General features: G+C 48.0%; 1 protein-coding gene across 2 annotated transcripts in view; it reads right to left on the bottom strand.

Moving 5' to 3' along the window:
* UVSSA (UV stimulated scaffold protein A) overlaps positions 1 to 11,398 on the bottom strand; it is a 287,019-nt gene extending 275,621 nt beyond the window's left edge. Inside the window, exons 1-2 of one of the 2 annotated variants that reach the window (XM_085642589.1) lie at positions 11,236 to 11,398; positions 4,269 to 4,368 (exon numbers count right to left, since the gene is read on the bottom strand). In XM_085642589.1, coding sequence (XP_085498715.1) covers positions 4,269 to 4,366 — 98 coding nt within the window. In that variant the 5' untranslated portion in view covers positions 4,367 to 4,368; positions 11,236 to 11,398. Of the gene's footprint in view, positions 1 to 4,268; positions 4,369 to 11,135 lie in introns of both variants that reach the window. The other variant, XM_085642590.1, reaches the window with a different exon arrangement.
* Positions 11,399 to 25,929: the final 14,531 nt, after the last annotated feature.

The following is a 25,929-nucleotide window of genomic DNA, read 5'->3' on the forward strand; positions in this document are numbered from 1 at the left end:
TACTATTTCTCGCCCACCGAGCTCTCAGACAGTGCTTTAGCAGGACTCATTTACATTTTTCTACAAATAGGTGTCCTTTGACAGCTCTCTCGTTTGCCTCAAACCCCTTCTTCCATTTACTCCATTCCAACAATGGTTGACTAGAAGTTTTGAAGAACTTGGGAAGAGCACCCATACAGCCCATGTTGCGCAGCTAAACTTCACACCACGTCCAACAAGCAATTATGAATCTGTATACGTTTGATGTTTGACTCTCTGCCCCCACAGCAATGGCTAAAAGAAAAAAAATCTATAATAGCACACAAAGAAAAAAAGTGTGTGTGTGTGTGTGTGTGTGTGTGTGTGTGTGTGTGTGTGTGTGTGTGTGTGTGTGTGTGTGTGTGTGTGTGTGTGTGTGTGTGTGTGTGTGTGTGTGTGTGTGTGTGTGTGTGTGTGTGTGTGTGTGTGTGTGTGTGTGTGTGTGTGTGTGTGTGTGTGTGTGTGTGTGTGTGTGTGTGTGTGTGTGTGTGTGTGTGTGTGTGTGTGTGTGTGTGTGTGTGTGTGTGTGTGTGTCTGTCTGTCTGCTAAGTGAAACAACACAGTGTCATTGCTGGATGTTCAAGGTGTGCGTTAAATTGATGTGCATACAGTTAATTGTGTGCATGGTAACATTTGCCACCGAAACAGTATACTGTGACTGATATCAACTAACACACAATTAAGTTTAAGTTGCACGTTGGACTCACCGTGAGCATACCAGTTTGGCTTCATCCTCTTACGGTGCCGCCGCTCCTTACCAATGCATCCCCCTTCGCTCCCGGCTCACCTCAACCTTCCTTTGGGCCTACACTCCCGCTGCCTGCACAAGGTGCCTAGATCACTGGTGGTAATATGGGCGAGTGCGGGAGGGCACGTGTACTGGTGACAGCAGTGCTGGAAGTAGGTCCTACGCCAACTTAGCAGGACGCAACCTGTGCTTCCTTCTTGTGCGGAAGCCACGGGAATTATCCTGGATTCCGCAGTGGAGCACCACCACTCACTGTGGCTTGCTAGCTCTGCCTCACTGCTTCTGCCCTCACCTCGTGTGTCCTCCTCAAAAATCAGACTTCAGTGTAAAAGTAGGGCAGAGAAAAAGCAACATGCTTGTTCCTGCATCTCAACGACATGCAGCCAAAGTCAAGTGACCGGTTCCACTTCCAAAAATTCGAGCAAGAACTCTGCAGACCCATCAATCACCTGCTCAATAAATAGAAGCATGGGCATTACAAGACTTAAGTGCATCTTACCAGTTACAGGCGGTGTTCTCACTTGTGTGCATCAGTCTTTCTCCCTCTCTAAGTGTCCGTGCTCTGCTCAACCACCGAGGCTGCTGTCGGACAGGTTCACACCAATGCGCACCTAACTTGTGTGACGTACAGTGCAGTAGCGTAGCGTAGAGTGGTGCAGAGTAGAGTGTCGTAGAGTACACTGGCATAAAGTGCAGTGGAGTAAAGTTGTGTAGAGTGACGTACAGTGCAATGGTTAGAGTAGAGTGGTGCATAGTAGATTAGAGTGGCGTCGAGTGCAGTGGTGTAGAGTGAAGTGGCGTACAGTGCAGTGTTGCAGAGTAGAGTACAGTGGCAAATAATAGAGTGCCATAAAGTGCAGTGGTAGAGTGGTGCCGAGCAGAATGTCTGAATTCAGTGGCATAAAGTGCAGTGGTGTAGAGAAGAGATGCTCCAAAAAAAAAAAAAAAAAAAGGAGTATAGTGCCGTAGAGTGCAGTGGCGTAGAGTGGTCCAGAGCAGAGTGAAGTGGCGTAGAGTGCGGTAGCGTATAGTGGAGCAGAGCGCAGTTGTGTAGACTGCAGAGGCATAGAGTGGAGTGATATTGACTGCAGTGGTGCAGATAGAGTGTCTTAAAGTTGAGTGGTGGAGGGTAGAGTGCAGTGCCATAGAGCAGAGAGGTGCAGGGTGCAGTGGCAATGAGTGCAGTGGCACAGGGTAGAATAGAGTGGCGTAGAGTACAGTGGCATAGAGTACAGTGGTGCAGAGTAGAACTGGAGTGGAGTGCAACGGCGTAAAGTAGTGCAGAGTAGATTAGAGTGGCATAGAGTGCAGTGGCGTAAAGTGCTGTGGAATAGATTGTAGTCCAGTGGCGTAGAGTAGAGCGCAGTGGTGTATAGTAGACTGGTGCACAGTAGAGTGGCGTAGAGTAAAGTGGTGCAGAACAAAGTGGCATAGAGTGCAGTAGAGTGGTGTAGAGTTCAGTGGCATAAAGTGCAGTGGCATAGCGTGGTGTAGTGTATAGTGGCGTAGAATGAAGTGGCGCAGTGTAGACTGGTGCAGAGTAGAGTAGAGTAAAGTGCAGCAGAGTAAAGTGGGGCAGAGTAGAGCGCAGTGGTGCAGAGTGGAGTAGTGTAAAGTGCAGTGGCGCAGAGCAGAGTGGCATAGAGTAGAGTGGTGCAGTGTAGAGTACAGTGGGGTAGAGTAGAATGGTGCAGAGTGCAGTGGCATAGAGTGGAGTAGAATGCAGTGGCGTGGCGCAGAGTAGATAAGACTGGTGTAGAGTGTAGGGACGTAAAGTGCCGTGGAGTAGATTGTAGGGCAGTGGCATAGAGCAAACTGGTGCACAGTAGAGTGGCGCAGAGTGCAGTTGTAAAGTAAAGTGGTGCAGAATGGAGTGCAATGAGTGGTGCAGGGTAGAGTGGCAAAGAGTACAGTAAAGTGCAGTGGCAGAGTTGTGCAGAGTATAGTGGCATAGAGTGAAGTGGCGCAGAGTAGAGTGTCGTAAAATGCAGTGTCTTAGAGTGGTGCAGAGTTGCATAGAGTGGTGCACAGTAGAGTGGCATAGAGTGTAGTTGTGTAGAACAGAGTTGAGTAGAGTGACGTGGAGGGCAGTGGCGTAGAGTGGTGCAGAGTAGAGTGCAGTGTCGTAGAGTGCAGCAGTGTAGAGTAGAGTGGTGTAGAGTGATGTAGCATGCAGTGGGGTAGTTTAGTGCAGTGGTGAATAGTACTGGTAGGGTGATGGAAGGGAAAAGAAGCAACATGGATGGGGATGTGTGGGAGGGAAAAGAAGCTACATGCATGGGGATATGGGAGACACAAGTACTTGGTCCATGCTCCAGGGGAGAGCCAATCACAAGACATAACACTTGTAATCCAAGCCCAACAGGAGCATAGCAAACAAGAGCGACTCCGAAGCTAATAAATGATATGTTAGGGGTGGACTGTAGGCCCACTGTGTGTAAACAAAAGTCTTGCAGCGCAATACAATACAATGTTAAGAACAGCCTTGTACAGACCCCCCAAGGATTCCGCAATTTGCCAAAAAACGCAAAATCTGCACTTTTTAAAAAATTCCATTATTTTTTTAAAAAGCGCCCACAAAATATGCCAATAAAAAACCATGTCATTCTCCCTCTCTTTACTAACTCTGTGCGGCCGTTAAGTCAGTAAAGGGAGGTTGAGCAATAGGCCAGCAGGCAGCAGAGGTGTTAAATTCCTCTGACGCCTGCCTTTGAAATGCACAGAGCCCCCTCTCGTGCAATTAGCCAGCAGCCCGCCTGACACGTGTATGTTCACCCTGCAGACTCTGCAGACCCTTGAAATGCTCTCCTGAACCCCACCCTCTACTGCACTCCTATCCCTATACCCGCTCTCGTCTCCAATCTACCCCTAACCTCCCCATGTTTAGATTTATTTTTTATATACCTTCAAGCTTCTCTACCACTCCCTCCTCCTGCCTGCTCACCACACCCCCACCCACAATGCCCTTCCCCCGCCCCTGCTTCCCTGCATGCACTGGTTTTCTGATGCCAAAAAGAGATTGTGTCATATTGTATTCTACTCTCTTTGGCATCAGACACCCCCCAGTTCCAGACGCAGTGCTGCTGGAGACTTTGCAACGTTACAGACTGACTTAGCACACTCCACTGCATGGACAGAGCACAGACCTCCAGTATTATTGGGACAGGCACATTTTTTGCCCACTGTCAAAAATACCACAAATTGAGGTTTTGGGAACACATTTTGGTTCTTTTTTGGCTGCAAAATATGCCAATCAAGGTCAGAAAATCCAGGGGGGTGGGGGTTCTGCTTATATCACTGACAGCAAATATAAAATGAAAAGCATTTTAAGCCATCTCTTACCCAAGTGTAAGAAACAGCCCTGGTACCATAAGTTCTGGGGCGGGTACTGCTCAAAGAGGAATTGAGCTATGCAATCTCTGTTAATTTCAATATTTCACCTCTGCCAACCATCACAAGATTTGACATATTGCTAGTTTATTCTGTTTCAATGTTCTCATACTTGCAGATTTTCTTCAGTTCCTTCATTTTCTCAGGATTCAGCTGCGGCTCTCCAGATGTGGTAAGTTCTTCCACCAATTCAGAAAGTTTCTGATCCATCTCTGGTTTGGTAATGGAGAAAAGTCGGATTAATATCTTGTCTTGCGAGGCATATATCTGAAACAGTTCTATTTAAATTCACTTTTGAGGACATACCTAGAACTCATAAACAAGGATGCAACATTCTGCTCTTCTAAAGGGAGACGTACTTTTTGGACTTAGCTATAGAAATTTAGTGATTTTGCTCTACAAACATAGAGAGATCTACCTATTTAGACTCAATTTCAGTATTTGAGTGGGCGTGCCCTGCAAAAGTAGATGTTGGTCTTCAAAAACATAGGTTTTCGACCTTCAAAAACTGAAAATCTCCGTCCTCTTTAAATCATGAACAGATCATTCATGCCAAACTGACATAATCTTGGCTATTCACAGAGGTAATTTACACTTGTGAGTAAGTTACACATGTACGTTTACTCTCACACTTTTGAGTAACTTTACTACTTTTGACTATTCACCATTTAGGAAAGCAAAGTTGATTCAAAGTTAAACGGGGGTTGAGCTAAATTTACGATTGTAAGGCACAAGTTTCAAAAAGGACCAGTAGTAAGTCCAGCACCACACATGCCTAATTACCTATACCACAACACCATCCCATAGGAAATAATAAAGGCGTGGACTTAAAATTGAAACCCGCTGAAAATATTGATAAATTATATTCAGTCAGTGATAACTTTATTTCGGTCATAAGACCATAAAAGTACACATAAGTACATCAGCAAATACAATAAAACAATAAATAAGCATAAAAGTTTAAAAGAGGAATTAAACTAGAAGTTATCAGTGAAAGAGGAATAAGTACAAAATTTAATTTAGAAAAATTTGTCTCCTACGCCACATGCTATATAGATAGCGAGATACTGCAAAGACAATAGGGGGGTGGGTGTCATAAGCTAAAGACCTACAAGCCTGCATAAAATGGTGAAATCCCAAGTTCATGCAAATGGGAATCAACCAACGTTTTCTGATTACATAGTAGGCAGGACAGAAGAACAACACATGTGCAACAGTCTCCGTTTTATAATTACATGCAGGGCAAATTTCCTGGTTCTGCGTCTGCCACTTAGATGAGAAGGACCTAACCGGTAGGGTACCATGTCTTAACTGAATGTATAGTTTTCGGGCAAGCGGGGGTTCAATTTGGTCCATAAATTCCTCAAGTTTTGGGTCTGGTTTAACTATGAGGAACTCTGAAGTCAACCTACCCACCGCTGTAGAACTCAAAAGTGATTGAGAATTCTGTATACATATCAGGGAGAGGAGTTCTTTCTTCGATAGCCCAGAACAGTAGGTTTCCGGGGTTACCCACAGTTCCGGAAGTCCTAGACAAATACTAACTGCGTTAATATGCTGGAGCAAATGAATCTTTTTATGTTTAAGGACAGGCCAAATCTCAGCAAATTCTGCTCTGTATGAGGCCAGTTCAGGGACTGACCACAACCTCTTCCAATACAAGATTGGTCTGGCACTTATGATCTCCTCTATTGGGACTAAACCAAGGTCAAATCTAAGGGGGATCAAAGGCGTGCTAGAAGGGAGCCCTACAAGAGTTCTTAAAAAGGACTGCTCAGCCTTTTTGAGGGTCCCTATCTGCTTATGTCCCCAAAGTTCAGCCCCATAGATTGCAGCCACTCTGGCCTGCCGACAGTAAATCTCCAAAGCAGGGGACACTGGTTCGTAAGTTGATTTTTTAAAAACTTTGTTTAGACCCCCCACCAACTGAGAGAGCTTGAGTGTCGACTTAGCAATCTGCGCATTCCAGTTAAAGTTCTCAGTTAAAGTAATGCCCAAATAAACGAAGGTTTTAACCCTTTCAAGTGGAGTGCCAAATAGAACTGGATTTGGGCGCACCCGCTTCGGGGGGTTGAAAATCATAAATTTTGTTTTCCCCAGATTGATTTCCAATCCCCGCAGCTCGCAGAACTTCACAAAACCATCCAGTGTATTTTGAATGCCCGATGATGTTCTAGACAGCAACAAAGTGTCGTCTGCAAACATCAGAGCGGGCACTCGACCTGTAGCCAATTTAGGGGCATCATTGTTTACCACACAATTCAGATGGTCCACAAGACCATTAATATAGAGGCTGAATATTAACTTACTTCCACTTTTCATGTGAGCAAGGCCAGACTTGGCTGAAACGAGTTATGGTAGACAAGTTTCAATAATACAACTCTGTGCACATGAAACGGAGTCTCTTCTCTGCCCGTCTTCGACTGATCTGAGTGGGCTGCCAGGAATATATATATATATATATATATATATATATATATATATATATATATATATATATATATATATATATATATATATCCACATTAAACAGGAACCCACTTTGGAATCAAGCCACACGGAGGTAAATTATGCTCGAATATCTTTAATGACAGCTTGCCAACAGGAACACTTCATGAAAACGACATCAATTCTCGTGCCAGACGCGTTTCAGGAACCTAATCCTTTCTTCAGTGGCATTATGGAAGACAAGAGGAAAAGCGTTTTTGGTTGCAAACTAATCCAATTTCTCGCACCTGCCCCGATGGGCGTGGCCTCACGGCATTCTGGGCGATGAAGTCCACACCATTGCTACCCCAGTGGGTGCGTTTTCTCAAGTCCAAATAAATCCTTTTAGTGATGCATAAATTCTTGAAGGTACCTGCTCCGCTTTCCAACTGCCAAGTGAGCCTTAAACTGACATCTTCCTATTAAGGCGTCAGCTTGCCTCCGTCCCGTTAGTTGCAGCACCAATTTGGACTTGAGAAAACGCATTGCCCAGAATGCCGTGAGGCCACGCCCATCGGGGCAGGTGCGAGAAATTGGATTAGTTTGCAACCAAAAACGCTTTTCCTCTTGTCTTCCATAATGCCACTGAAGAAAGGATTAGGTTCCTGAAACGCGTCTGGCACGACAATTGATGTCGTCTTCATGAAGTGTTCCTGTTGGCAAGCTGTCATTAAAGATATTCGAGCACAATTAACCTCCGTGTGGCTTGATTCCAAAGTGGGTTCCTGTTTAATGTGGATATATATATCATCCAAAAAAGCTCCAAAGGGAAGGCCTCAAAGGCGGTGTAAGAGCACCTTGGATAGCAACACTCGGTATGCAAAATATAGTCAGTCCCAACACAAAAAAGTTAAGTTTCCAAAAAGTGAAGGTAAGAGTGCACAAAATCAAAAAGCTAATTGCTCATACAACACCCATGGCACGTTCCTACCCTTTCCCTCTCCATGTTATGGGCACACTGAGAACTTCTTTCTATGCTTTGGTTCTTTTGGAATCTTTATGTTTTTTTGTGATGCGGAGTGACCAAAACTGTGGTGACGTTTTTAGTATTGAGGAAGTGAGGGAGGTGGTTACAGATTTGATATCTCTTGCAAGGGGCAATTCGATTTTTCTTGATATATTTAGATATTCTGCTATTATCTGAATTCAGACATCACTAGGATTGCACCCCCTGATGTTTATTTCTCCCCTTGGGTCTTACCCTCACTAACCCACTTGGGCATTATACTAAGTTGCTTATACATTTGTTTATGAATTTTCCTTAAAGTTGAGGGGGCCTAACTTGACAATGAGGAGGACCATTATGTGAGATAGTATATATAATATAACATGGACATGCAACACTTTATTTTTAATGTTGTTGGTTATTAAAAGGGGGAAGGAAAACAAGATAGAAAAACGGCCAAGTACTGTATATTGATACTTGAATCAGGTTATTCACTGATTTTCTCACATCTCATTGCACTGCCATATATGAATATAATACATTATTTTGGTTTACATTTTCATGATATTGTCCATATGGATATAATGTTACACAATATATTTATGTGATGTTTTGGGATCTGATGATATAGACAGATATGTGCAATGTAGGTATCCGCTTGTTTGTACAAAGTTTTGTAGCCATTTCAATATGGCACCTGTAGCAAAGTGCCCCTTTTTTTCATGGTTCCCCCCACTTTGTGCCAGACACATGATGCACTTTATCTTGGTTAGCCCTGGGTCCTTGCCAATCAGGTTCCCAGGGCCTGTGTTCTTTCCTCAAACCTGTACACTTGTACCCACAATTGGCACATCTCTGGCCACAGGTAAGCCCCTGGTAAAAGGTACCATGGGTACCAAGGGCACGGTGAACAGGCAAGGCCACTAAGGGCTGCAGCACCTATTGTGCCACCCCTAGAGGCCTTGCACCTTCACATCCACACACTGCCATTGCAGGCTGCATGTTTTGGTGCAGAGAAAACTGAAAAGTCGACATGGGACGCATCCCTGTGTGCCATGCCTGCAACCCACTGCCTGGGGCTTAGGTAAGTCACCCCTCTAGCAGGGTGCATTAGTACTCAGGTGAGGGTACAGTGTCATGAGCCCTGTACCCCTACAATGTCCAAGTCCATTCTTAGACATTGTAAGTGTAATAAAGCCGTAAAGAGTATATGGTCTGGGAGCTGGTCATTACAGAGTCCACAGCTCCATAATGGCTTTACTAAAACCTGGGAAGTTTGGTAGCAAACTTCTCAGCACATTAAACCCACACTGATGCCATTGTCTGATTTAATGTAAAATGCACTTGAAGGGCTTCTTAGAGATGCCCCCTGAAAAACAACCAGCCCTGGTGTGGTTCCCGAGTACTCAAAAACTAAAACAGTTCAAAAAATGAGGGTTCAAGGGACAAAATTTAAAGACCACTACGAATTATATCCCCTAACAAACTCGTTCTCTACCAAAAAATCCTAGGGTCTAATCACATATCACTAGTAAATGTGAGACTAAAATACTCCCTAAGTAAGGATGTATCTGTAAACAACAATAGAGGAGTGCTCATGGGGTCATCTAAGGGCAGATCCCTTTCTCTAAAGATTATGAATAATTTTAATCAAATGCATATTTCAATAAAGACTTAGAAATATTTAATAAAGTTGTCTGTGGCTCTTTTTTTTTTTTTACACAGTTTAAGGAAAAATAAAAGAAAGCGTTGTACTGTTTAATTTTACACCCCCAAAATACGCAGTTGCTTGCATTATATGTGATAAATGTTTAACACAAAATTCAACTTGCCCCTAGGTGGCACTGCAATCCCAACCATGCAGCAAAAGCTGTGGCCCAGGAAATGCTTATGAAAGATAGGATAAGTTCTCCTGGGGTTATGGTTTCAATAACCCAGGAGACTTAAAAAACATTTCTGGTCTTTCTGGGGAGATGTAGAACTCCCTACAGACCCCACACAACAGTAAAAAAAATAACGGTGATGTCCCTGCCCCTTCTAGGGCCATATCCAAAAACAAAATATATGTAAATAGTCCACCCAGGGCATTATGGGGCAAACCTTCAAGGAGCAGTGAGTAATACATTTGCTTTTCTTGTTTTTCTGGGTGTCCCAGTGACACCCAGGACACCAATTTTTTTTAAGGGCCAGCGGTGGGGGGAGCCCAAGCGCCCCTGTGGCCCTGCAGGTTTCACAGGGCCAAGCAGGAGCCGGCATAGTTTTTTTCTTTTATCCACGGGGTGCCCACACCATTATTATGTTTGGGGACCACGTGGGAGCCCTAGGGCCCCCACTGCATTTTAATTTCTTTTTTTAACTATATAGTGGCATGACTAGGTGCCCACCTGGACCACACCACAACTAGTCCCAGCATTTTTTTTTTTTTTTTTTTTTTAAGTGGGATACCCACATGGAACACCCCACAGCTAGTCCCTCGTTAGGGGCTGCCTGAGGGGGACGCCCAGGCCCCCCACATTCCTGCAGTCTCCCTTGTTTTCATTCAAATAAGAATCCAGCCTGTTAATTTTAGTTGTGTAATGATTTACCAGTTACAGAAATCTTGAGAAATGGGGTAGGTAGCATCTGTGCATTTAGGCTTACGGAATTTTGTATTTTATACAATTCTTTATTAGCACACTTTACATTGGAGAATCGGTTGGAATAGTACTGTTTTTTTGCCTTTTTGATTGTAGAAATATTTTGTTGTGTCTGTGCAGGCATATCTTGAGGTTCGTTTGCTTTGAGCCAGTTGCGTTGAAGTTTAGCAATTTGTTTTTTGATATCTTATTATTCTGCATTTATCCAAGGGGCATGTTTTCTTTGTTATGCATATATGTTTTCAGTGGGATTAGGAGATCAAAAGCCTTCTTGAGATATCCTTCAAATTTAGCTTGTTCCAAGGTCAAGATTAATTGAGGGCAGGATGATTTTAGTCGGGGTGAGTGTACCTGTTTTGTGTAGGAAGGCAACGAGGAAGTGGTCCAACCAAGTAACTGTGTAAGAATGCCCAGCCAACTAGATTTACTTCGAAGAGTCGGAAAGTCATGGTGTATATAAGCTATATTTTGTACACCCGAAAGAGTTCAATATACCCACTGCGCGACCAATATTGAAATAAACAAGCATTTAAAAATAACTAAGCAGAAGCATTTGTGTACCATATTCTTAAGTAATGAAGGAATAAAATTATTCAGTTTGAATCCTACTAATATTTCCGTCATAAGTAGAAGCCGGGTGTTATACACCTAAAGCGCCATTCTCATACTTCATGTATGAGAATTGCGCTTTATGTGTAATAACATATGGCCTTTTCATAGCCCTGCAAAGCCCTGCGTCATATCAAGTTGGTCTTTAAAGTAGACTGGCCCCAGCAGAACAGCGGCAAACAACCTTTTGGCGTTCATAAGTCCAGCTCCAACTACACCAGCAGACGGGACTGCAAGGGCACCATACATCCGCATCAGGCAACACCAAAAGAGCAACTCTTCAACGCTGAACTTTAGTTACCTTACTGTACAGCAGGTCTATTCCAGGTGAGCAGCTTCACTACAGGAAAATCCAGCTGCATTGCACGCCCGGGCAAAGCGCTCCGTCTACGTTTACTCACCTGCCTTCTTCGGACAACCCAATCGCTCTGAGGAGTGAAATCATGGGCTGCCCTGTGTCTCGCTGCTGTCACCAAGCACCTCCTAATCAGGAGGAAGCCTAAAACCCACCACCAGCCCACATCGCGAGCAATGTCTGTAAATCAGTCACAACAACGGAATAGTAGGAATAAGAAAAGCGTCTCTTTATAAAAATCGGCCAGATTCGGCGGCCATGTTGAAGTGGCTAATTTCTTACATAACATGGGTGGCTACGTCCTCAATGCGCAATAAATATGTATTCTATTTTTTCAACATAACCCTTTTTTAAAAACGTATTTGAAAGTGGATTACTAAAGCACAATTTAACATTCAGTTAGAATTAATTATTTATTTATAGAAAATACCATTTACAAAAACTACATTTCTGCACGTTCATAAGATTTCCAGTGGCAGAGTCGCAACGGACCTTATCCGTTTGTATTACTTTTATATCTGTTAATCAGTTCCAATGAAGCGAGGTCACATACAGCGCAAAGTGCCGAAAATGTTGCTACAAAGTGGGTTTGTGCCACAAAGAAGCTAACCTATGATAAGAATTGGAGGCGGTTCTACCGAGAAAGTAAACATAAAGAAAGGACACAATAGCATGAGGCTACGGGTTGCCGAGCATCTCCTGCAGCCATTTTACAGTGTGCCGTGTAACACGGGAATAAGGAAAATTGGTAAGTGAATCCTTCCCATTAAATTGGTACCAACTGTATAATCTGACATTAGGTTTTCCAAACGTCAATAAATTGTTGCTCAAATTAGGGGTGACAATGTATTCAACTATGCTGGGTGCAGTCGTCACAGGAATACTGAAAAAGTAATCCTTAACAACTAAGAAATGATCTCCAGTGGGTTTGAGCTACAGTCTTCCATTGCTGGACCAAGAGACACATTTGTAGTGGCCCAGGGCCACAGTCCTTGCAAGCCTATGACTGATCTGACAGGCGTCAATCATCTTAGTGCCAATATCGACAACACTCTCCCCAGCACACATACAGCAATCTCCTGATGAAACAAACAGACAAGACACCTTTTTCGTGGAGAGAATTGCTGCAGGTTTATTTGCATACCAAAATATGCCAACATGGTGGGTTAGCTTACGGGCGATCCATGGGCAGGCAGCCCCTCTGCCGCCTGCCCACCTGAAGAGCCAAATTGCACAGTGGCACTAGTCAATCGGTGCTTACCAATTTTGGGGGAGGGTTTACCCCTCCCACCTGTTGACCGCCAGTCCACCCATCTACTCACGCCCCCTAAGGTGGGGTGGAGCGTTCCAGGTAGCCCCCGGTTGCTCAGGTTTACAACCGCCCGAAGGACTAGCGGGGCGCCGTCGCTCCTCCAGGGTCCACCGCGAGGACTTCCTGAGGATATTTGGCATTTGCACCCTTGTTGTGCTCCTGAATAGGGTACCCCTGTGTACCTTTCAGCCTCTGGATCGCCCTGTAACTCCGCAACAGCTCTGGGTGTGGCCACCGTTACAACCAGGGACCCCACCAAGGCAGGCATTCTTACCTACATCCTGCTGATTCCAGGGCCTCTCCCAGGTCCAACAAAAACAAGTCCATGCCCACTCTTAACAGGTGAATCCCATCTTCTTCAAAACACCCTGTGGGCTTGGCATGCAGCAAACCATGCCTGATAAAGCCCAAACCCCTCTGCTCAGTGAATTTGCACATGGCACTGTTAACTCTCCTGTGCGAGATTTCCACGGCTTCCCCTGACCGGGCCCATCGCCACACTAAACGTAGGGTCCTCTCTGACCACCATAACTCACATGCCCCCAATTGCTTGCTTAATTTACACCTGGAGGAAATCATTCCTTACAGTAGTGCCCTCCTACCCAGGAACGTCAAATCAATGCCTCCCAGTTGTATGACCAAAATGTTGGGAGGGGAGACACCCTAGCCTGTGCCACAGCTTCTACATCAAGCTGTTCCACCGCATGCCTGGGACCCCCAACCAAATTAACTCAGTGGTGGAAATACCAATGCCTCCATTCCCATGCCACTCTCAAGACGCTCGAGAGGCCATTCACTCAGATCTTTGATCCTGGCAATATAAGGAAATGCTAGGTTGCCAGACACATATATTGAAGCACTGCACACCATTCTTTACCACTACTCAAGATAGCACATAATTTCACACAATAACACTGCACCTCACCAAACATCTGATGCATCACAGGGTTACTTTCGGTATACTCAAAATTCCCACTGTACATAATTCATTTAACCTGTCCTCCGGCCACTCCCCTGAGTGGCTTATGGACGGAAGTACCGTTAAAACATTTGGATTCCCATCGTCCCGCCTGCATGAGGCGCTCCGCTTACATGCCCGCCCTGAAAGCTGCAGTCGCTGCCCCTATCCAGAAAGAGTGACTGCAAAGGCGCTTGCCAGGACCCGCATTGCCTGACATTGTAAAGCATGCCTACATTACCTGCTCAACCTGAAATTTGGTGAGGGGCGACTGCCAGCATGAATCACTAAATAACCCTCTCCTGAAGGGCGAAGGGCCAGGCCTCCTTAGAGCCGCAGCACACCCATATATGTTAGTAAATAACTAGGGCTATCTGCCTTCGCTTGAATAATGGACAAGCCAACTTTTCTTGATTCATTGTAGCCTTTTAGTGCCTTAATACCTTGTTTCTCCAACATGGGACAGCCGCACCCTATTAGATGTCACCTTCCTAAACTGGCCTAGCTGGACTGGCTATCCGTGCAGTGGGTGTTTGTAACTGAAGCAACCTGTAACATGGACCCGGGTCCAGTGTGCAACTGCTTTGCTGAGTTGGCCCAGACATTTGCCCAGTCCATTTTGATTGCTGAACCATGGCGAACACTTGGCTGGTTAGAGGGAATATTTGTATTGTGCCCACCATTGCAATCACTGCACCCTTTTTGGAGTGACCCTTACACAGCCCACCAGGGTTATTTACAGTAGCCCGATCCCAGGTACCCCTACCTGCTGACCAACTGTGACCCTTGGTGCCTCAAAAAGCAAAAGCCCTAGTTCACTAGATTCCCATTATAATGTTTTGGCGCAGCCCACCTTATGTGGGTCCGCTGGGTCCCCTCTGCCTCCCTGCAAGTAACCTTGTTACTTAGTACAGCTCCCTTACTGTGCTTGCCTGACTCAAGGACAATTGGCAAAACATGCCGCCCTGCAGCTTGGTGAAGGGTATGTTTGAGCCAAACGTATCCTGGTCTGTGTTTTCAGCATTTATCCTTATGGAGGCTCCCGTTCGTTTGGAGTGTTTCAGTGTCCTGGCAAGGCATACCCAATAGTCTGTTCAACATTGGAGACTATCCCTCTATGATGTGTACAGGTTCAACTAATCGATGGGCTCAGCAATATGTGACTTTAAGCAAGGGAGTCTTCGCGTACTCACCGTGAATCCCTCCTTTCCTACAGGAATTATGCCTGTGTAGTTTATCTGTGGTGTTTTCCCCACAGGCTTCCAAGGCTGCTTACTGATAAACCATGTGTGCAGCTGCTGACGTTAGAGATGGCAATCTACTTGTTGCCTCTTGACTTATATACTGCCGCCTAATGTGCTACGTTGTAAGTGCTGAAGTACCTTTTACGACACTTCACCTTGGGAAGATACAATGATACGGCATTGGTGATGAGAATCGTCATAAGCACCAACTTACATGGACAACCTCCCATAGAGAATGTCTCTACCCAGCCGTAAGCCCAGAGATACACATGCAGTAAACCCACGGATACACCTTGGAGGTATGTTAACCTGCCACAACATCTGCTTCTCCCTGCTCCTGAAGTGGGAGCCTGTTTCCTGGGGGTACCGCCCCTCCGCCCCTGAAACTCTCAATAAATTATCTGGCTGACGCTGTGACTCAATGCGCTATATTTGTTTTCCCAGGCCTGTTGAAAGTAAAATTGTATTCCTTTATTCAGAGTTGTGGTGAACTTGAGGTGGGAGGGGTACTAATATCTTCCCTTGTAGTACCGGCCTTATTGTCTTAACCACATTTTGGTACACCTGCTGCTGAAACTGGTCCTTCAGATCTCTAACTCTATCCCATTGCAGCATGAACCTGTGGCTTTGCATATGAAAACTGTATGTATGTACCAAACAAGACACGTATTTGGTCGCGCAGTAACCCTGAAAGGTCTGCTGGCTCTAAATCACAGAACTCTGTTGATATTGACTTCCTGGAGTCCTATTATCGCCCTCAGGGGCTGGAAGGCTAGGTGAACCTGCTGGGAGCTGCACCTGTGACCATGTGTAAAAGCAGTCCCCTACCGGGGGTGCAATAGTCCTAAAGCTTCCATCTTTCTAAATCAAGGACTGCCCACACTTGCAGAGCTCAAACCCTCTCGAGTCATAATTGATTGCACTGTCAAGGTAGCCTAAGTGATTGCTCCCTTGAGTCCTGTATGGGGCCTACTTCTCACTTAAAGGAGATGATGCCCGATAGAACTGGCGGCTACTAATGTTACTCCCGCCTGCAAATACTAGGCTCGGAAAAGGAACACTTGCTCATGACCACTCGGTTCTGGCCTGGCCTTCCTATAAGCCAGGATATACAGAGCGATAAAGGCTCTACTCGGTCCTAATGTCCGGACAGACATAACAAACCCGTAAAGACAAGATGAGGCATGCTAGCCTGCTCCAAACTCTGCGGAAAAAACCAAATGTGCAAGCTTGCACAAACATCCGGAAACGCATGCCAACCAACAATCCAACTCCAGCACTTGGGGATAATGTAGCCACTCCATGGCCTGAATACTAACCAGGTTAAATTATGGATGGTATCGAAGGACCCCTCTATCGGCGCATGCTTGCCACACTTTCAACTGTATCACCCTAGTCACTAAAACAATGCTGGGTAGCATGCAAAGCTAAGCTCACACAGAACTTGCATGCCTGTGCGAGCAGACCAAGCACTCATCGCTCCCCAAACCATCCGAACGGTCGATGAAAACCCTCGGCTGTTGTGCCCCTTTTGCCCCACCCAGCTTAAAACAGCTGGACATGACCCCGTTTCAAGGTTAGGATACTAGTCAGACCCCCCCAGGATATTGCGGCATGGATTAGCAAATTTAGCGGCACAAACATGGAAATTTAGCATCACAAATATGGAAATTTAGCGGCATTTTTGCAGCACTTTATTTTACTCATAATCATTCTTTGTCAGCCTGAAATCAATGGAAACTGTTTTAGTAGAGTATTCCACTTGTAATAGGCATGTTTAAAGTATCTGCAGCTCTACGGAAGCACAGCTCTAGTCCTAACCTTGTGGGAGTGTACTGTATTTCTCCCTTGGATGTTCTAGTGCCCATGTATGCATCGTGTCGGGCACCGCTGCCTCTGGATCTGAGAGGCAGTACACCTCTTCCTCAGGCACCCTCTTTTGCAAATTTTTTAACTAGTGCTATGGGGCCCTCAACCATGAGATCAGTAATGTTGAGGAAAGCCTAGGTGCCACCAAACAGGTTTTGCTGGAAGATAAGCAGGCTCTACCAGCATCAGAAGTCGCCGGCCCCAGTACTGAATCAAGTAACCTGAGTTGATTAAATACATCTGGGTCCTCTTGATGGAGGTGAGTTAATCCTTGTATTACACATGAACTTGTAACTATTGATTCAGATCCAGATAATGCTGTGAAGCCTTTGACTGATTTTTCTCAGTTCCCACCCAGGGAAAAGTAAAAAAGGACTCTTTGCGTACTGTGCACCGTAAGGATAAAGTGCTGCCTAATCCAGTTGGCAGTCCAGTGTATGCCACTACTGCTCTAGTGAATTTGGAGGTTAGGTCAGTTTCAACATCACAAACGCTGTACATACCCAGCACTCAAGAGACAATGTGACTCATTCATGGGTAGACTAAAAGCAATTGAGTGTGCCATTTTGACTTGCCCACCTCTGATCACCTACCCACGTCAATTTGAAGAATTGAGGGTGCCACTGATGCCCCCCAATCTTGTGGAACCATACAGCCAGCGCCTTGATTCAGATAGCTGTATTTCCAAGGAAACTAATACTGTAACATTTGTCCCTCAAGCTAATTCTGCTAGTCTTCCTGTACTGTCTTTCTGACTCTGGATGCACAGGGTGCACTGTCACCATGGGCTGTTCCCATCCGAAAAGGCTGCTGCAGATTTGGAACCGTGTTAGGCAGCAATCACGTGTTATTAATTCATCTCAGGAGCATGTCAAAGAAGCAACATTAATTTCGAATATAACCTACCCCAAGATCCACAAGTACTTGCTAACACAAGCCTGCGCAGCAATGTAAAGCAGCTCTGTGTTTACTGAATGAGTCACGCTTCCTGCTTCGATGGCTTGATGGCTTCTGAATGAATCACAGCTCACAACCCCCTCAGCTGAGACTCGCCTGGGCGGCCCTCTTGAAAGTGGTGTAAAGGACTCAACTATATCACGGATGCCTTTTTGCAGACACATGCCATAAAAAACAATGGCAAATGCACGCACCAATGATGTGCAAAACAAGAGTATGTGCCCGTGGGCATGCTGCACACCAGGCCTGTAGTAATCTAATGTTTGCATGCAAGCCTGGTGTGCTTGAAGCCGGCTATTAAAAGATTCCTCCCATTATGCATTCACCAGGGCAGCAATGGTTTTATTGAGCCAGTCAGCAAGAATACGTGTATTTCGGAACTATCAATCCACTGAACGTGGAGTGTGCTTGCAAATGAAGGATTTTATGCCTGCTTCAGCGTATTTGTGCCACTGTGCAGAGGCACAACTAGAGCCAAATTTCGGGGGGGGGGGCAATAGGCAGAGTGGAGGTGCAGGGGGCTCTAAGAAGGGGTGAAAACAGAACAAACCCTAGTTAACAAGTGAATGGTCTTTTAAAGACCTGTGAAGTAGTCGGGTGCGGCTGCCTTAAGACGGTCGCCAGCCCGGTAAGCTGTCTCAGCCCGGGCTGACACACATAACGGGGGAGGGAGGGGAGCTGAAGCCCTTTGAGCCAGCCACTGTGGGTAAGACATACATGCCTGCCCCCGCATCCATGTATCGACAGCTTTTCAGTGTCACTCAGGATTCATAAATCTATATCTAAGATGAAATTCGTATGCACCTTTCAGTGTTTTGGCGCATTTTCTAAATTTCGCGGGCAGTTTTGTAAAAATCACGGCATTTCTACAAAACTGCCGATTTCGCAATTGTTGGGCAAACCGCGAAATCCTGGAGGGTCTGACTAGTCAAGGGCATGTCGGAGGTGAGGCATGTCAGGGTGGCCAATCCTCCCTTCAGATCGAAACAAAGTATTGATTAACAAGCCTGCTCATCTTATTGCAGAAATCGTTCCCACATGCTGGCCCGGGTGTACCTTAAGGGGTAATTATCAGGCAGCGTCATCCAATGTGCCAATTGCACGCTTAAAAGTACTTATTAAAGCCACCCGCTGCGTTACTGGTTCTGGCACGAACCTAGATGCTCTTGGCATTGGATAAAAACATATCAGCTTTTATTCCCGTCAATTAGCTCATCCCATGAGCAATGGTATGGCTAACTCGTACAGATAACACACCAGATACCACTTTGTGAGATGGCATGACCAGCCTGCACCAAATCAAATGTGCCACCTGCAGGTTTAAAGATTATTTTGTCGTGCCACCCCGTGGCCTAATAGTTCTGACCTGAACCCTTGCTCTGTCTTTGTCATTGGCTTACAACATTTCAGCTGACGTCTGTGTTTAGCATAGCGTGCCGCATGGTTCAGCCTCTTCTATCATTGCCTCCCTATATATGATCCACCCATAACCTTACCCCTCCAGCAAGCCTAGATGTTGTGAGTCATTCTGCAGGTCTCATGTTATGTTTATGTTTTCCCTAAACCTGCCTCTAATTCACATGCTGGGTACAGCAGTGGGCCCTGCCAATGAATGATTACTTATTTAGGAGGCAAAAGGACATGTGGTAAGGCCCAGGGTATCTGTGACCTTCCAACTGGCCAGAAGCTGACTTTCAATGACAGACCAAATCATGTTGAACCCATGGTCACTCGTTTGTGCTGGAGTGTCTACATAGAACCTTGACGCCTGGTGACCTAGAGTTCCCAGTGCTAGCCATGTTGCACTGAATTGGTTGCCGACCATCAGGAGCCCCTACTGACAAAAGGGCGCACCGGAGCGTGCAGCTCTCCAACTGTGCAGCACTGCTGAATGGAAGATCCCTAACACCGATGGTAGAAACGAACAATGCCTACTTTATTCTCATTTAAGTATGCTAGAAAACACTCCTTACCCCATCCCTGTGGACTAACTGTAGAACCTTCCTGACTGGTGCCGCATCTGTGCACCCTTGAGTGCATGGGGGGGGGATTAATAGTGATCACCCCTTTCATTCCATAGGTAAACTCACATTTACTTTGAAGATGATTATCCCTGATTTTCCACTGCAGCCAACCATAGGTTAGGCATGTTTAACGTAGCCGTATAGATGGTTTGTCAGTTTCTACTCATCTGTCAGTGTTCAATTTGAAAGGAATGTTGTTCCCAAAGCTTTGCACAATTAAACACTGGCGGCAAACTCCCCAGGCTGTCTACTACTAATGACCAACCAGGTTAAATACGAAGGAATACCCAAAGGCCCCATCCGCATAAATACCAATCATAGAAACATCACAACTACTAACCCTGATACTTGTGCAAGTGTGGCACTGTTAGAACTGGGGTCACCAATTCCGACGTGGTAGCTTGGCGCGGGGTAGGAAGGCACCAGAAGGCAATGTGTAAAGCGGTTGTGCAGCACTCACTCACCCGGACTCAGTAATGCGCACACAATGAAGGACACCACACCAAGTTGTTTGGTAAAAACAAGATTCTTTATCTATTTCAAGTCGTGGTGAACCAATTCATTTCAGGAATAAGGCAGATAATTTCAAGGCAACACTAAGTTCATTAGAGTCAACAGATCAGTGAATCTCAAGAAAGCAATTAATTCATTCGGGTAAATAGAGCAGAAAATCTTAGGGCAACTTTGAATTCATTTTGGTACAAAACAGGCATAAATTCATTCAAGGAGATAGTAGCAACCATTTCATGACAACAGGTAATTCCGTTTAGCCCCGCAACAGATGCAAATTCATTTAGGATCATCAGAGCGTGCATGTTACATCAAAACATCCCCTAGGTAGAGAGGAAATAAATGCAACCTTTCTGGGATGTTATCAATCCAGGCGACATCACTTTTGGGGGCCTCTTCAATGAGGCAACACTCATGGTACACAGACTCAGGTTTTTCAGACCCAGAATCCCCTATGGCCCCTTCGTGGGGAAAGGGGGAATGTCTCCTTACTGTTCAGGGATGCGCCCCTCACTGGCAGCAGTCCAGGCAGCCCACGTTAGTTCTGGCCAACAGGGGGGTTAACAGGCCACTGCAGTGTGTGCAAGGCCTCCCTTGAGGTGAGGGGCGGTCACGGGGCTGCCATCCCGTCCTAATCTATCTCCTCGGCAGCCCTGCTGTCCGTATGCCAATCGCCCCCCCGCCCCTCCCGGGGTGTTACCTGTGGTCCCGGCTCTGGGTAGGCCCAAGCTGCTCCTGCGCTCCTCACTGGGCCTCCACGCCACTCCGATCCCGGCCTGGGGGAGGCCAGGGGCTCTTGCTGACTTCAGAGCCCCCTCGCTGGTGCTCAGGATCGGCTCCGGGCCTTCCGTTGCCTGTACCGGCCCAGGAACCAATGCCCCGCAACGCCCCGTAGACTCCCCGGAGGCCTAGCGCGGCCTACACAGCTCCCGCAGCGGCCCTCTCCTCACTTCGGGGGCCGCAGTGGGGTTCCTACCGCTCAACCTGCTCCTGGGGGGTCGCCGGGCCTCCGCGATGTTGAACGCCGCCGACCTCGTAATGCCTAGACCGTGGCAGTGATTCCAGCCTCACAGCGGTTCGGTGATCGCAGCGCCGGTGGCCGTGGCGGTGAACTCCAGCGAGAAGCGCTTGCAGGTACCTGGGCGGCGGCGGTGATTTGGGAGCTTGCAGCGCTTAGGGGTCACAGCGCTTGGGAGGCACCACGTGCAGGCAGGGGGGGCACAGCACTTGAGATCCTAAACATGCAGAGGCACAGCAGTTCCAATCGTATAGCGCTAGGTGGGCGCTGTTCTGGCAATTTAGCGCTAGGTGGGCAGAGTGCTTTACCGGCAGTTCCCCCCCCCAAGACGGACCACAGCCATGGCAATGGCCGGCCTCTGCAGCCCTGCCTAAGAGAAACAGGGTGGTGGGGTGGTAGCGTACTCACCAACGTGCAGCGCCCACAGCAGGCAGTCCCCTTCTTCCTTACGGCGCCTGGGTTGCACAGCGCTTATCTTGTGGAGAGTGGATGGCTGGTCTCAGCTGCAGGTCCTTGGGGGGAGAGTAGGGGTTTGAGTTGGCAGGCATCAGAGGCAGGATGGTTCCCTGCAGCACACTGGAGTTGGTCCCCTGGGTTTCCCCCTCACCAGACAAGATCAGCAGGCAGGCAGAGTCCCTCATCTAACTTGGGTACAGCAGGGCGTAGACTCAGTCAGTCCCAGTAGTGTAGGTTTCTCCCCTAGGCCCAACCGCCTACGCTCCGGCAGAGGTTCCCCCAGGTCCAGTGGTGCCCCAACTGACTAGTTCAGTTTCCATCCTTTCCTCTTCTACCCCCAGGTCAGGTGACCCTCCTGTAAAGGCGGCAAAGCATAATCCCTCCGAGGGCTGGAAGGTTCCAGGAGCTTCCACATATCTGTCTGTGGGACAAAAAGGCGGGATGGTAAAGATACAGTATCAAGATGTCCCAGCCTGCTCCTAACCACTAGTGCGTGTATGCATTGGCCACTCCGCAGTAGCAGGGGCCTGTGGCAGCCATGTAATTAGGAGAGAGCACCTGCACCTCAGCACTGTTTGGCAGCAGTAAGACGCCCAGAGACCTAGGGCCAACAAAAAGATGGTGGCAAAAATGAGGCGACAAGGGCAAAAAAAATGGGGTAAGACCACCCTAGGGCTGACAGGTCTAACAGGCACCTAGACATTCCTGGCCCCAGCCGAAACACACTCTCTGGAGCGAGAAAACCAATCCTCTGCTGCTTCATGGCAGGGCCAACCCGCACCCCCGGAAACCAAGGCCATGTGCTGCTGAACCCGAGACCCTGAAGTCTTATGTCATGAAACTGGTCCCTTTGCAAAGCTCTCTGACAACTTTGTGTAGGGTTCGTGCTATCTGAAATCGCATTTAATATATCAAACATACCTCAATAGTGCATAATACCGTCTGGGTCACGAGGGTGCGTGGGACATGGCCACCAAAAGGGGGACCCCACATTAACCATTAACTACGATGCAACATGACACTACCTAACCCATGTGCCTTGAAGGAGGCAACTCCCGCCCTGCATGCAGCCCTCTACACTTCATGCTGCAGCTCCTGGGACATGCCGCTCTGTTACAGGTGGGGGAGAAGCCACCGCACCCAGCAAGCGCAACCTGCACCCCGAGGTCGGCTCCCCCGGAGAAACAAGGTAACAGAGGAGCACATCTCGCCACCCTTAAAGCGGCCCCTCTGGGCGACCCGGCAAGCCCACCCGGCAAGTGAGCCACCCCCCAAAGCCAAAGGGCACGCTTTTCTGAGGATGCGCAGTGAGACGATAAGAAAAGCCACGCCAATTGTAGAAAAAGGTCTCAGTAAGGGATGTGGACCACCTAACGTGATTCTGCCCCATCCACCCCTTGCTAAACAACAGCCAAACTAAATACTAACCATTTCTGGGGAACATAACGGCCGTGTTTTCCCTATCTCCATCTTTCCTGGTTTGAAATGTTGGTATGCACGGTTTTGCCACCCTAAATATGGCTCTTTGAGTTTTCAAACGCCGCCCACTCTGCCTCCCTCCTGAACAGTGAAGGTAGAGCCAGCAGCTGTAGACTAAGCGGTTCTCAGCTTTCACTTTCACTGGAATCGAAACTTAACTCAACCCCGGTTACTGGGGCACAGAGACCGGGAAAAGACGAGGGCGGAACAGCGTACAAATAGATCTCTGTGCAGCAGGGTCGGGTAAGGATGGAGGGAATGCTGACCAGGGGGCCAGGACCAGGCGGGCAACTAGAGCCAAATTTCGGGGGGGGGCTGAAAAAGTTTCGGGGGGGGGCTAAGTCTTCCAGCCATAGGCAGAGTGGCTGTAAGAAGGGGTGAAAACACAACAAAAGCCTCATTAACGAGTAAATGGTCTTTTAAAGACCCGTGAAGTACTCTGGTGCGGCTGCAATTAGACGGACGCCAGCCCGCGAGGCTTTCTCAGCCGGGCTGTCACACACGACGGGGGGGGGGGGGGGGGGGGGCTGAGCCCGAAGCCCGATGAGCCCAATGGGTTTGCGCGCCTGGCCAGGACGGCATGCCAGCAGGAGCTGAGACGATAATAAAAGGAGTTCGTATGTAGTCAGTGTAGTGTCGCGGTCTAGTTGACGCGCGCACTACGTAAGGACGGCGATGTGCGTAGCGGCCATCTTGGACGCTACTGCGCATGCGCGGCAGTAGCGCGCTGCGAGAGACGGCGTTCGGAGCGTGTTGCCCGGCGCTCTCTCGAGAAGTGGATTTAAATGTAATAAAGGCATCTACCTATCTACCTGAGCCTCCGGCAAGTTATTGGGGAAGTAGCCAGTAATAACCAGAGCACCTAGCATCATTACAGTGGCGACGAGGATGGGATGGTGAGAACCCTGCGTGCAACAGGAGGAAGGTGCCCCCAACTTGCTTCAGAGAGGAGTGTCCACTAGGAGGGACGTCACCCCACGCGGTAAGAAGACCGAGGGTGTCGAGGACAGACGCCTACGCACCGGGAGAGCGCGGCAGAGGCAGAGAGATGCCAGGAAGTGGCACGTGGGCAGTAAAGGAGCCGGCCACGAGGTAGAGGAAAATCGCAGGTGGACCGTGGAACGACAGAGGAGACCCTGGCGGAATCGGGGCACGACGGCGCAGCCAGCTCGAACGCAGTCCCAGGTACCCGAAGAAGGGGAGCGGGGACAGACGCGCCAGGTAGCCCAAGGAAACAAGCGGAAGCCAAAATGAGTGCACAGTCATCGACCCTGACGACGCCGATCCCGTTCCTACCACGCCCGGGAGAACCCCTAATGAAGTGGGAAGACTGGAGGGAGTACTTCAAAAACTACCTGGAAGCGCTGGAAGATGAGAACGAGGAGGCGTTCTCCAGCGCCAGGAGGAAGAGGATACTCCTACACAACCTGGGACCAGAAGGAATACGGGTATTTCAAAACCTCACACCGAGCGTCAGACAGGGAGGGGACACAGACGTGTTCTCTCACGCCATAGAAGACTTGGACAACCACTATCGGCCTGCAGTGTGCACCTCTATTGACCGCTATAACTTCCAGCAGAGGAAGCAAGAAGCGGGGGAATCCATAGATGACTACGTGGCGGCGCTGCGAAAACTTGCGATGACGTGCAAGTATGGAGGGCTACAGGATGAATTCATCAAGGACCAGATCGTAATGCATACGACAAGCAAGTCGGTGCAGGATAAACTGTGGGCGAATGGGGATGTGACGCTGGACGAGGTGATCGCCATAGTGAAACGAGCGGAACTGACCAAACGCTGCGCGGAGGCGGCAAAGAGAGACCCGGCCCCCAGACTCACGGTCAACAAGGTGGATGATGCGGACCAGCACGGACGGGAAAAAACAGCGACGGGGGAGTACAGAGGAGCGCCCAAAGGGAAGGCGAAACCGGGACAGACATGGAAGCAGGAAAAGAGTGCAGCGATGGGATGCTACAGATGCGGAAGCTCGAGCCACGCAGCGCATGACAACCGGTGCCCCGCATTCAGAGCCAAGTGTGCGTTCTGCGGCCTAGTAGGCCATTACGAGAAAGTATGCCGAAGGAAAGGGAGACAGCAAGCAGTGAAATTTGTGGCGCAGGACGCGGGAGAAGAAGCAGAAGACCGGGAAGAAGACGACGAAGTCCTGTGTGTAGAGGATCAGGTACTAGGCATCGATGGGAGAAGAACGCGCAAACCCCAGTGCGACATGATCATGGGAGGAGTGAGCATCACCATCGTGGCGGATTCAGGATCTCCCTACACGATTGTTCAAAGATCGGTGTGGAACGAGAGGTTCAGACCCAAGTGGGGCGCGCAGCTAGAACCCCCCGACATTCGACCGGTCACCTACACAGGGGATCCAATCCCGATAGTGGGGTTCAAGAAGCTGTGGTTCCAGTTCAAAGAGCGGAGCGCCCTCTGCAAGCTGTACGTCGCGGAGAAGGGACCGTCAGTCCTGGGCTGGATGGACCAAGGAGAGCTGGGCGTACAGCTGAACCCAGGAGGGGACACCCAGGTGATGGTGACCCTGGACGGAGAGGAGTCGACGGCGGAGAAATGGCGGAGCGGACACCCGAAGGTTTTCGGCGGGAAGATCGGGAAACTAGAGAAGTTCTCCCACAAAATCGTCCTTAAAGAAAACGCCCGGCCGGTAGCGCACAAAGTAAGGAACATACCAATTGCGGTGAGAGAGGCGGTACAACAGGAACTCCACCGACTGGAAGACGGGGGAATCATCGAGCCCATCGACAGTGCGGAGTGGTTGGCGCCTCTGGTAGTGGCCATGAAACCGTCAGGCAAGGTGCGTCTATGTGTGGACCTCAGGGAGTTAAACAAGTGCATTGTGGTAGAAAAGTTCCCCTTACCACGCATAGAGGAAATGTTGGCCCGCA

The sequence above is a fragment of the Triturus cristatus genome, chromosome 2_2, assembly GCF_964204655.1.
Source record: "Triturus cristatus chromosome 2_2, aTriCri1.1, whole genome shotgun sequence".
Classification (NCBI taxonomy): Eukaryota; Metazoa; Chordata; class Amphibia; order Caudata; family Salamandridae; genus Triturus; species Triturus cristatus.